We start from the raw sequence: 13,087 nt of genomic DNA on the forward strand, positions 1-13,087 counted from the left end.
TTGCCAGAAAAGCCCTCACCAACTTACTGCAGTGAACACACAACTACCTGATTAAACAGCTGGTTCACCATATTGCCTGTGTGCTACTACAGTGCACCTCACTGCAAGCAACAGTCTGGAAGTCAGCAGAAGAGGGGCTCGAAATACACTAGGATTTCTCATAAGGGTATTACAGAGAATGAGGCAAAACAATGTCACCAGGAAGTCATACTATTTTATCCCCATAACATGGAAAAATATATTTAGAAAGGACTCAAGGTATACTGCTAAAGAACTACTCATCACTGAAAGAGGAAAACAGAATATAAGGAGTCGTAAGCAAGCTACTTATTGGATCATAAAACTCTGCTGTTATGAATGTAATAGACAATGTTTGTCAAACTTACAGAACCTAGGAATAACCTTCAAGAGATACAGAGGAAAGCAGTTAGCTCTGTCTCAAAAAGTTTTGACTCCAAAAGACAACATACATAATGTTTCCTACATTTCTCTTATGTAGCTTTCAAAAAAAAAGTGACAGAATTCTCAGTGAAACTGTTTACTTACATTGAAGGCATTGACTGCATTTTTATCATAATACTTCTTCTTTTCATACTTATCCCTGATGAAAAACTCCACAGCTCTGGAAGTAGCTAGTTTAAGGAAAATATGCATTCAGATAAATAGTAACATTAACCTAAAAAGCTCACAGTTATTCAAATTCAAAAACTGCATCAGATTCTTGCATCTCATTTTGTAGTTTTAAAGCAGCAGAACAAATCACTCTACACAGAACAATTGCTATTGCAGTGTCCAAAATGAACTTTTTTACTACAGAGAATTAATCAGTTTAATCTTTTAAGAAACCAATATGTAGTATAACTCAGTGTTCCACAGTTAGGACATTTTCACCTGGTATTTATAATCTACCTGGCTGTAGTAGTAAAAATACTTGAACAATAGTACTTATATATGGTAAATAATTGTAGTTTACCATCTTAACTTGGGAAAAAATACTTTCTCTTCAGAAAAAAAAAAGGTGGAACGTATGTATCTGTTCTCTGATTTGCACAAGTTACACCATGTATCAAAAGCTCATAATAAACAGCTCTCCGATATCCAAAAGTCCTCCTTGAGAGTCTCCTGTTACAACAAACATCCCTGCGGAAGGGAAACAAAACTAAAACACTAGTGATAAAAAGATATTAAAGCAAAGATGGCAATAGCAGCAAGCATATTGATGTAGAAAACCAGAACTAGCAACTCAGTAGCTCAAATACAAAAAGGAAAACTAGTTTTTCCTCAATTATTCTCTCAGCTTCATAAAAGCAGCTCATCCAAAGCAGTGTAAACACTTCAACTTTAGTAAAGCTGATTCTTTGGTATCTGTAGAATAAATTTTAATTAATTTGTCCAGCAATGGGATTATCCATTCAAAAACTGTAATTGCAACTGTGGAAGCTCAGACTCAATGCCTCTTAAACTTCCAAAGCAATTTGGAAAGACACTTTAGCTCCACATACTACGTTCTAAGATTAACACTGAGCTCGGTCCCTTCACTCTGTGCACCAAATTATTTTGTCAAAAATCATATTTAGTTCCAAACAGTATGCAAGTATCACCTGAAGACACTGTTTCATAAAAGTTACAAAACCCCAAACATTCTTTTCTACCTCCTTCCAAATACATCTAAATTCTAAAGGGTATCTTGAGCACTTTGAATATACAACTATCTTAGTACTAATACTGCATTATCCTTTATACTGTCATTTAAAAAAAAAAAAAAATCAACGTATATTATTAAATCACAGATGAATGGAAGTTATGTAATATGCACCTCCCACAACTTTACAGATGTAGCTAATTCTTAATGGGGTTGCCTCAAAAAGTTTATTTCCAAATTGCAGTGCAAATTATTGGATTATATTAACTCAGTGGGAGGAGAAGATAGAGAAAGGGAATTTAATTTTTTTTTCCATGCTTTTGGGCTGCAACTGGATAACTGTACTAAAATATAACTAGTACAGAAGAGAAAAGATTCAAAACTTGACTGTTATAAAATACCCTTGAACAAACTAATCTTTCTTCAAATAAAACATCTTAGCTATTTGCCACAATTAACATTTTCAGACACCACATTCAGATTGTGAAGTGTTCTAAGTTTTGGTTGCACAGGCTTAGATATTTTAGGCTTAGATATTTTAGGTCTTTTGCATAAGTATTTCTGTATTTTTAGTAGTTGCCCAGAATGCACACTTGATATTTCAGACAATTAGAAAGGTTTAATTTACAAATTATTAACATTGAATCATAAGTATTTAAATTTCATGGGGCTTATTTCTGAAAAATATCCACCTTATTCAAGTTACCCCCTTTAATATGTATGAATTTTTGGACCATGCCTAAGTTTCTTTAGATCAATAACCTACTGTGTTCTGGCTAACAAAAGAATTTTAAGCAACCTCAACAGATGCCAAAACTTAAGAATTGAGTAAAATGAAGAGACAAAAAAAATATTCACTCTATTCTTGGAAGAAAACATTTTCCAACAGGAAGCTAAAGCTGCCATACAAAAAACCATCACAATGATGCTCAAAGTTAGCTTCTACACTACAGCATCCCTGCCAAGTACAATGGAAGAAAAAAAAAATACTTAAAAAAGGTCAGTCTTGTGATTAAGAAGCAGATGTGATCAGGGATCTTTAGCAAAAGATTTTGTGCAGATGCCACATACACATTTCTCCTGTGTGTTCACTTTACTACCTAAAAAAATATATTATAGTGCTACAGGAATTTACACACTAATACAGATGAATATATACAAAACTGATCATTACATGCAAAACATTTTCATAGTTCATCCAAAACAACATTCAGAACATGAGAATATTCATAACCAGAACATTGGTGATATACAAAGCTAATTTTGTAGTGATACAAAGAGCAAAGAGGAAGGATAAAAACCACCCATAACACAACAGCTTGTCATGAATGCCAAGTAGGTAAGTAGATGCCAAGTTATGGGGAAATTGAGAAACAAAATAGAAAATGTTGGCATCACCTGTCCTGATACTGCAGTTTTAATAAAGAAAACACAAGCAATGAAATATATTCAGTTGACTAAGTCCACCACTCAGAAGCTGACAACTGTTCAAAAGGGTACGTAATTAAGTATACAGTGTGAACAAAGGAATTTTGCTCCTACTTCTGAAAGTCTTAAAAATTAGACTTTGGGCTTGATCTGACAAGAAAAGCTTAGAGTAAAGCATTATTGCTTCTCATGCAATAGCACCAGTGAATTCAAGTTAGCTGCAGTAAGAATAAAATATACATCTTCAAGATCCATTTTTGAGTACGTTTCAGTCAAAGTATTTCAGTCCTATGGCTGAAATAAAGTTCTAGAATACTACAGTGTTATCTGGTTCCAGTTACTTTTTCTTATGGGGATGTATGTTTAATTCAAAAGCTACTAGAATATGAAAAAATGCATCTGTTTTGCTCAAGTGCATTTTATAAAGAGTAGTCTAACCCTTCCAAAAAAAAAAAATCTTCCAGCATAGCATATCGAGCATAGAATCTAATAAACAGAAGAACCAAAATCACTTTTGGACATAGGAGAATATTCAGATCCAGTTACAATTAAATCTGTTTATCAGCACCTGTAGCCTGTATCAACATCAGGAAAAGAGAGTCAGGGAAAGATTCAGCTCACTCAACACTAGGTGTTTAGGATCTCATTACAGCTAAAGAGTTCCAGGAAGATCAGGTGAAGCAAATCCTACCGATGAAGTAACTTCACTAAATCAAGAAAAATACAAATCTAAGTTAATGCCACTATATATTACCCTAGTGATTCAGTAAATTAAAAAAACGGGGTTTTTTTGAGAAAAGTTATTTATTGTCGGTAGACAGTTTTTCTTCCAACCCTTTCCTTCCAGGTACATAGTGACAACCACACCCAAACACAAGGGGTGGCCATCAGAGAGGTTAGGTATTTTTTTATGTACTCCCATGCTAGTCACCCAGAGAAAGAAATCCATACTTCACTTAAGTAAGATCCAATGGCTTATTTACTTTACCATTCAGCTCATTATTTCCAGATCAAATGCTTCTAACTTCAGCTGACACTTACTCAAGAAAGATAGACTATTCAAGAACTCTCTAGTATCACTCTACCTTCTACATACAGGGAATTTATGAAGTCACCTCTACAGAAAACAAAAATAAATGGGGCTTGCCAAATCTCATTACAAAGTAGATTTGCAATAACTGAAGTAATTTAAACCTTTTCTGAACTGTTCTCAACTTCCACTCTCATTTCTTGTACAACAATATCAATGAAATAAATAAGATGAGCTGTCAAATGTAGCAGTTCCTTGAAACAGTCATAACATCTAAATTGCATTAAAAGTCATTTCAGTGTGAAAGTCCAAACAAAAAGGATACTGATCTGTTTGAGGTCTTCGGAAGTTCTCTGGCAGATTAGCTTCATAGAGTAGTCTTGCTTTAGTATTTCCCATTTCCTGCATGCACTAAGGAAAAGTGGTAGAAAACAGTTAGCTGATGTCCATCAATACTTTAAATCCAGAAACAGTCAGAATGCTATTGGTGTGCTTAAATGACACCACAAGCTTTTAACTTGGAGATCTCTCTGTTGCCATATGCCTTGGGAGATGCTACCATGGCACAGGAGGGCTGCCGGCCAAGACTTGCTGGACAAAAGCAAAAAACACTGATGCTGTTTACAGCGTAAACTAACCCATCCTGGGAAAGACAGGCTTTCATCTCTCAAGATGGCTCTTCAGACCAGGAAGAAAGGAGTAAGAAAATTTGTCTGATGGCAAAAAAAGGCTTCAGACTGGAGAATGCCTAGAAAAGTCAGTGCTTGGTACACCAAAACAACATAACCAGGAATGATGCAGACGTGTGAATGCTACCTTACTGTCAACTACTGAAAAGGCTTACAACACATTTTCTACAGATACAACAAAGAAATAGCTTCCTGAGTCCCTGTGGAAAGGTAGAATACCAATTTCTGAAGTGTTTGGAACCTAAAGTCATTACAGCAGAAATATAACACGTTAAGAACTACTGTGTTTACAAAACATTTAAGTTGGGCATCATGATAAATGCAAATCCTTTCAAAAGTACACCTGGTAACCCTGCCAAATTGGAAACATATTTAAGATATTTTACCTGTATTTGTTCTGGTGTCCATTGATCCAAGTTGACAGACTTGACCCTTGATATATGGACCCCAAGATTTCGATGTATTCCCGCACATCTGATGCAAATAAAAACGCCAGTGTTCCAAGAGGCCCATCTTGGACCTAAGAGGAATGGGGAAATAAATCAGTTATTTTCAAAATTCCATATACTGTGAAGATTTTCTTTGGCAAAATTCCATACTGACAATCTGAATTAACAAGTTTGAATAAAGGCTCGTAGCAGTGTCTCTAGGGTATGTATTACTTTAAACAATCTCTGCTGTTAACAATTTTATTCACAGATTTCTACTTCTAAATAATGTCACAGAACATTAGTTAGCCAGACTAAGCTAGAAAGTCATATATTGTGTCCATCTCCCCATGCTGAAAAAACCCCAATAAACAAACTTTAGAAAGTTGGTTTACTAGCAACAACAGGATTTTGCTTGCATCTTGAATAATCCTTATGGCTATGCCTCAGATGCAAGCATCAGCAGACATCAATAGAAGTTGCTAATTTTTCTCCAATTAAAAGCTTCTTAAGACATGCATCTGTACTTAACTTGAAATTAAATGCAGGGCAATCTTATATTAATGCAACAAATCCTTTAATACCTCATACAGCACTGACTCTAGAACAGCAGCATGCAAGGTCTTAGGGAATGATTATACCAATTTGCAAAATCAACTGATAAAAATATCCATGACTAAGAATGGTGGAAAAATGAGTATGTTCAGTACCCTTGATTCCTAAACTACAGTATGAGTTGCCATTCAGAAACTGATGGATTTTCTCACAGAATCAGGTTGATTTCTGAACCTTTCCATCATTTCTCAGCTGTGCCAGCATGTTGAGACACAGTTAAAGTATGTTGGCCTGAATTATTGCAGTGACACTTGGAATGTTTCACTTGAAGTTACTATGCAGTCTCTAATTAAACACATTTATATAATTTTATTCCAGTCCTGTACATCACCACTGTTAAAGGCACCGCTTTAAAGTCCATCTAGTTCTGAGCTCAAAGACTAAATAATTAACCACCAAAAGCAAGAAAACACATTGAAGAGCTTGAAAACATTTCAAGCAATTATTTTCTGCTTTTGTATGACAGTTATGCATCTACACCACTAACACAACTTCTGCATTTCAAAATCAATATATTGTAAGAACACTTTCCTGGGACCTACAAAAGAATTTTATTCTTTCCTCTCTCAATCTTTAGCTTAGGGATACATTGGTTTGACCCCAGCCAAACACCCACAGAGCTGCTCACTCACTCTCTCTTCAACAGGGCAGGGAGAAAAGAGAAGGAAGGTGAGCAGACTTGCAGACTGAGATGACAGTTTTAATAAGTGAAGCAAAAATCACACACAAACAAAGGTGGGAAAAAAAGGGTAAAGAAAGGATTTCTTCACTACTTCCCATGGGCAGGCAGGCAGCTGTCCAACCACTTTGTAAGAAAGATGTGCCTCAGTACACACAAGACTTGTTTTGGATGACACCACCATAACCAATAACATAATTTCTTCCTCTTCCTTTCCTTGAGCACTTATTGCTGAGCACATCCTCACATGGCATGGAGTGGTCAGTTAGAGTCAGCAGATGTCCCAGCTGCATCTCCTCCAAATTTCTTGCCCACCCATCACTAGCTGAGGTGGCAACTCTCAACTCTCTGCTCCCCACTCAACTCTGGGGAGCAGAACAGAAACAAGAAAACCCCTGATACTGTGCAAGCACTGTTCAGCAACAGCCAAAATAAGGAAGCAGGAAAAATCCTTTCAGCTAGACTCCATTCTTTAGAATTGATATCTGAAACCCCAAGACCCATTCACAGATCTCTGGATTGGTTGCAAGAAGCATTCCTCCTACTAGTAGAAATACTGTCTGTATTTTGGGTAATCACTTTGCTTTTAATTTATCTTGTTCGAGATCTCAAAAAGTTAGACCATTTGATGTCCACTGCCTGACCTTTAAGACCAAAATCATTAACATGACTGGCGGTTTTCAAAATCAGTGCTACTATCATTAAATTAGATTTTGGGGGTCAAGAGATCTAACAGTTACTCAGTAAAACTGACACAAGTGGCAGTTCTACATTAAAACTACTACTAGTCAGATAACAATGGTCTGACTGTTTGTAACGTGTGTCTTAAACAGTTCAACAACTAGCAACCTATTAATCTGCACTTTATATTTTCCCCTATAAAACACTACAGATGCATAATACACCACCCCTTACAGTTGGCAGATTTATATTACACTTAAAATTTATACTACTTTTAGATTTAATGCTTCAAGATAGAGTTTTGCAGGTCATCTGCCTCAACCTATTAATCAAATTTCAGCTAAAGTAGTATACCAGAAGAAACTTAATAAAAGAAAACCCTTAGCCACTCCATTGCAGATCAAGTACCTCAGTTTATGCAATTGCTTAACGTAGCCATGATGATTTAGAAACAAAATGGTAAGACAAAGTCTTGTATGCCCAACAGCTTCTCCATTTTTTTCCCCAAACAATAACCCATGGATGTGCCTGCTAAAAAGCCAAGTCTGTTTTGATGTGGTTACTACAGGGACAGCAGGTGTTTATCTGTAGTTTCTATATGCTGTCCATGGTTTTATCCCTATAAGGTGTTTACACAATCACTATGAACTTTTTACCACAAATGAGTTTGTACAACTACACATCACATGAGTTTCGTGTTGTTCTTCAGGTTCTTTCTCAGCTGTGAGATCTCAGATAGGCAAGTTCAACATTAATGAGATAAGACTGGAAGGAGGACTTGACATGACTGAAGTCTACTTTAATGAATTAAGACAGAGATCATTAACTTTGTAGTTAAAATATTACACTTAAAACTTTGTTAACAAAAAGAAATATTATAATACAGCTTGTGAATTAGCTGGTTTTCTCCTGGAAAAAAGCAGTTTTATTTTTTCGCAGAAGCTCAGATTTCATTAATTTGTACTTATTTATAAAATAAATTGGGGAAATCAAATATATTTAAGGCAATAAAGAAACAAATTAAACAGTGGAATAACAGGCAAACCTGAGGCCAGACAAAAATATTCATGTGTAGCCTCTGAATTGAATTCTGACTAATATGCAATATTAAACATTTCAAATGAAAAATGTTTTAATTAATACAAATCGATTACAGGCACAGTTAAGCACTAGGCAAAAGAAGTTAGAAAATGTTTTCTGTGTGGGCATCAAACCAACTGTGCTTGACTTAACCAGTTAACTAAAGCTTAGTCTGCAAACTTTCCTGTGTGAGAAACATTAAAAGGTAATTTGGACTGATTCAATAAAAAATTTACAGTTTTGCCAATTCTGTATGAAGTCAGGATCCTTTTTTCTGTATACAGGAAATATTTTGTACTAATCAAAATACTCAGAGGCTTTGTCTTCTGGGTCCTTAAAGATACATTTGGTTTTCTTCAGAAAAAATTTACAAGGGTAACCTGGTTTATCTGCTGTATGAATTTTGGTAGCCAACTCAGAAGATGTACATTTGGTTTCAGAAAAGAAGACTGGACATTAAGAATCTTGATGACTGCTATTTTACACTATTTAAAACACCTCTATGTGTCAGTAGTAACGCTACCTTACCTATCAAGAACTACATTATACAATGCAACTTCAATCAGCAAATAACAAAATGAAATACTTATGTCATGTTTGACATAAGCTTTAATAGAATTGTAATTTTTTTCTTTTGAAAGCCATTTGAATACACATTTTTTACTAGAAGAGCTGAGCTGCTCTTCAACAGCTTGCTGCACCACTACAATATAAAAATACACTTCAAGTCATTTCTTCAGTCATTTAAGATGTAGGTATCTGGTTAAAAATACTTTCAGTCTCTTTTGTCCTTTGCTGAAGTTAATTTAAGGAAAAAAGCCATAGGACTGAAAATGACCAATATTTATATTAGACTATATACTACAGTACTGTGAAGTCCCTGAAACACTGCCTGGCTGAACAAAGGAAAAAACTTCAGCAATCCTAAGCCAGATTGCCACTTCCAAGATGAGAACTGAATTTTTTTTTTCTTCACTTTGAACTTTCTTTTCTATATTTCTATATACAATCTACTGACTGGATTTAAATTTCCTTTTCAGTTCTTAACAGGTGGCTGTGAAGGTGTGTGCTATCTTCCAGAGAAATCAAGACAAGATTTTGAATGTGTAAGATCATTCATAATTTAAGTAACCCTTAAAATAACTACGTTAGGTTTTTAAGCCCACAAGGTTTATTGTGCATTGTTAGTCTTACTGGCAACTGCAATTCAGTTGCCTTAATAAAAAGGAGTGATTAATTTTGATTTGAAATTTAAACACAGCACAAGTGCAAGTTTTTTGTAAGAGCTAAACAGAAAGATGGATTTGAGCTGTCATATGGCTTCACAAAAATTAATTTGGAGTCTTGGCTATTGCCTGTTAAATGGAAAATACCAAGTGACATTTCCTAATGCACTGAGCCTGGCCAGGATAGAGTTACCTTGCCCCATAGCAGCCCCTATGGAGATGTGCTTTGGATTTGAGACCAAAACAGTGCTGAAAACAGTAATGCTGCAGCTGGACAGTGATTGCATAAATTCAAGGATTTCTTTCCCATTCCCATCTAGTAGGCAGGGAGTAGGCAAGAGGCCAGGAGGGGTCACAGTCAGACCCCAATTGACCAAACAGACATCCCAAACCCTATGGCATTATGCTATTTGCAGAATAAAAGCTGGGGGAAAGACAGAGAAGGAAGGGGGGCAATAGTGGTTATGGCATCTGCTTTCGCAAACAACCACTACACAAGCTGAGACCCTGCTTTCCATGACATAGCTGAAATCCACCTGCTGATGGGAACTACTGAATGAAATCCTCTTTTCTTCATTTGTATGCACAGGTTGTGCCTTCCTTATTAAACTGCCATGATTTTGAGCCACAAGACTTTCCACCTTCCTTCTACTTTCTCCCCACTGGAGAGATGGGGGGGTGGGGGTTGGTGTTCAGCTGCTCACTGAGGTCAATCCATCACACCTGCTACTACACTACCTTATATTCAGGAACTGTGTATCAAGTGTTGAACACAGAACAGAATTCAAATAGGTTCAAGGAAACAGCCCTAACTGTGACATATTTAGAGTACTTAAGGAGTCCTTTATTAGAGACTATTTGGGCTCTAAGAATGAAATATGTAGCCACCCAAAAACAACGTAACCTGCTATTATCTTGAAGTATTCAGAATTTGTAGGTAACTTGTGAGTTTAAGAAAAAAACTAAAGAGAAGGTTTTTTCCAGTTACAGTAGACTTCCATGCCAGTATAGTTATTGTATAGAACCAACATTCTCCCTACTTGTAGAAATATCTACAGCTAGTTAGTTGGTAGCTGTAAAACTGAGAACATTTCAAAAACTGACTTCAGCTGTTTAAAACTTAAGCAATAAAGAGCTTGAAAATAATTTACATAATTTTAGATAAAAGCCTTCACATAAGTTGATTTCAAGCCAATTTTTAAATTGCTGAAAAACTTATCCAACTTCACATGCCATTCTTTCATTCTAAAATGAACAAAGTGCAAATTTTGTGAAAAAGGCGTAATTTTTTACATATTCTCTGGTGAGGGAAAGTTTTTTCTCAACATATTTTAAAAATTTTTCCACTTTTCCTCCACACTTTGCCTCTTTGAGGATATAATTTTTGATTGCAGATTTCCCCTTCATATTATTTAAACTGGACTAGTATCTTGCACGTGCTTAATGCTTGTGCACATACCGCTGTATATCGCTTTCTTCCCATTAACTCTCTCCATAAGGACCAGGTGTTATACTCCACTATATTAGAAAGAAGCTGATTGAAGAAGCCACAACAATTCACAGCATTGTTGATAGACCCTGCTAATGCAATTTTAGACACTACAGCCAACTTTTTGTGGGTACATCTGACATAGATCTTTGGTCAAGAATAATGACAGGAATGGTAATGCTGAAGCTGGTATAGTGCATTTCCAAAGAAAACACAAGACAAAGCAAACTAGTGTTTGTAAGTCCAAGGTTTAAGTTTTACTGCATCTGCTCAAGTTTTATTTTGCATTGGCAGACGCACAGTACTGTATGAGGTACAAAACACAGCTTACACAATATTGTTCCTTTAAAATGCTGAGGAAAAGGTACTTTTATCAGCATTACAAAACATGTGAAACTGTATATGAATCCAAGCAGTCAATACAGTGTGAAACATTGCTTTAGCTCTTCATTTGATTAGTCTGTATAAAAATCCTTCAACTGTTTTAAACGTCTCAGTCCACACTCCAGCCTCTACTGAGCTTCCACTTGCAGTAGGAAATTAGTGAGAAAGGTTATACAATACCAGGCAAGACTGGGCAGGAGTAGGAGAACCTGTTTTCCTAATAAACATGTTAGGAAAAAAAAAAAAGGCAATGGAGACCAGAAAAAAACTAAAAAGAAACAAAAGAGATAAGACATAACTGGGAGACACCCACAATGGAACAAAATCACTGCAGATTTGACTACAAAGTAGAATGATGATGGTTACTTCCCTTATTACAATAATTCAGAGTTTCCTTCCCTCCATCAGTCCACTACAATCTGTTCAGCTTACTGTAACTGCAGTTAATACTGAAATGCTCCTTTTTCTCAACACAGGTGCTGCCCACTCTTACCAAACACCTTAACTTACAGAGAGCAAACAGAGGTCTGAATTGGGGTACAAAGAGCAAACATGCAGCTTTTCAATTTTATATTTGCTGTCAATGGGAAGGGCAACTATTTTACATCTCAGCAAACAATTCTGAATCCTCCATACTGTGTGCATAAAACCAGTTTGCTAGACAACTAATAAGTTTGAGAGAAAGTTTTAAATGGAAAAAAGCTTGTTGAGACTAACTTTAAATAAGGTTTGTATGATAGAGGTACGTAGAAATTAAGTTAGTTTTCACTTTACATTCTTGCAGTTACCAATTAGAAATTCTACGAGGAAGGAAGCCAAGTGCTTTGCATCTCTAATACAATCTGTAGCAAACTTACCTTGGGCCAACATCTTCAAAGACTTCTGAGAGACTATAGTTCTCCCTTTCACTCAAACGCACCTAAGCTGTTCTTTAACCATAAAGCACGGTGAAGTTACTTTAATTCTCTTTTGTTTCCTCAAATTCTGCTGCTGGTTGACAGAGCTGATTTGCCAAAGAACTGGCTCCATCTTGTGGAACAGAAAATTAACTGCAAGAAAATCTACACACCTGACTCATCCTGAGTGGTTGACAGACAGTTTCTAAAAGCTATCACTTTTTGGCCAAAGACAAAGCCTCACTGGTTGCATCAATCCAAGCATACCCATGCAGTGCTCTCTCTCTCTGCATTACTCCCACACACAATTCATACTACTCGAGTGTTCTGCTACTCAAGATTTCAACCAAGTCAGTAAAGAATATTTTCCAGAAATATCTATTATTTCTCCAAGCTGAGATACAGATAAAGATCGTGAACAGAAGACCCTTAAATACCAGATACAGAGAAAAGAAGAAAAGCAAGTAAGCAGCAGTTGTATTTTATGTAATTCAACACAAGAAACTAACACAAAACAGTCTCTTCTCCAGTGGCTACTCAGGGAATGGCAAAAAACCAAGGCAGAACTTATAGTGACTCCTTCAAGTTGCTCTCCTCAAAACATAACACACTGAAGATAGTGATTAAGTCAAGGTGATACTGAAATGGTCAAAACAAATCAACTACCGTCATCCATTTTCAGTCTAATACTTCTGGGGATAGAGAAAAAAAAAACAAAACAATTGAGAACACCATCCACCTACCCCAATACGAAAGGTTTAATTGCAATGTTAATCATGTCCACTGAAACAGACTTTGTGAATTAAAGAACAAATCCCCA

At 36.0% G+C, this 13,087-nt stretch overlaps 1 protein-coding gene across 2 annotated transcripts in view; it reads right to left on the reverse strand.

The window, feature by feature from the left end:
• The window catches only part of SMAP1 (small ArfGAP 1), an 88,534-nt gene that overhangs the window by 57,305 nt on the left and 18,142 nt on the right, over nt 1-13,087 (reverse strand). For both annotated transcript variants that reach the window (XM_064650196.1, XM_064650197.1), the window contains exons 2-4: nt 5,176-5,309; nt 4,426-4,511; nt 547-622 (exon numbers count right to left, since the gene is read on the reverse strand). In XM_064650196.1, coding sequence (XP_064506266.1) covers nt 547-622; nt 4,426-4,511; nt 5,176-5,309 — 296 coding nt within the window. The remainder of the gene's footprint in view (nt 1-546; nt 623-4,425; nt 4,512-5,175; nt 5,310-13,087) is intronic.

The sequence above is a fragment of the Pseudopipra pipra genome, chromosome 3 (genome assembly GCF_036250125.1).
Source record: "Pseudopipra pipra isolate bDixPip1 chromosome 3, bDixPip1.hap1, whole genome shotgun sequence".
In the NCBI taxonomy this organism is placed as follows: domain Eukaryota; kingdom Metazoa; phylum Chordata; class Aves; order Passeriformes; family Pipridae; genus Pseudopipra; species Pseudopipra pipra.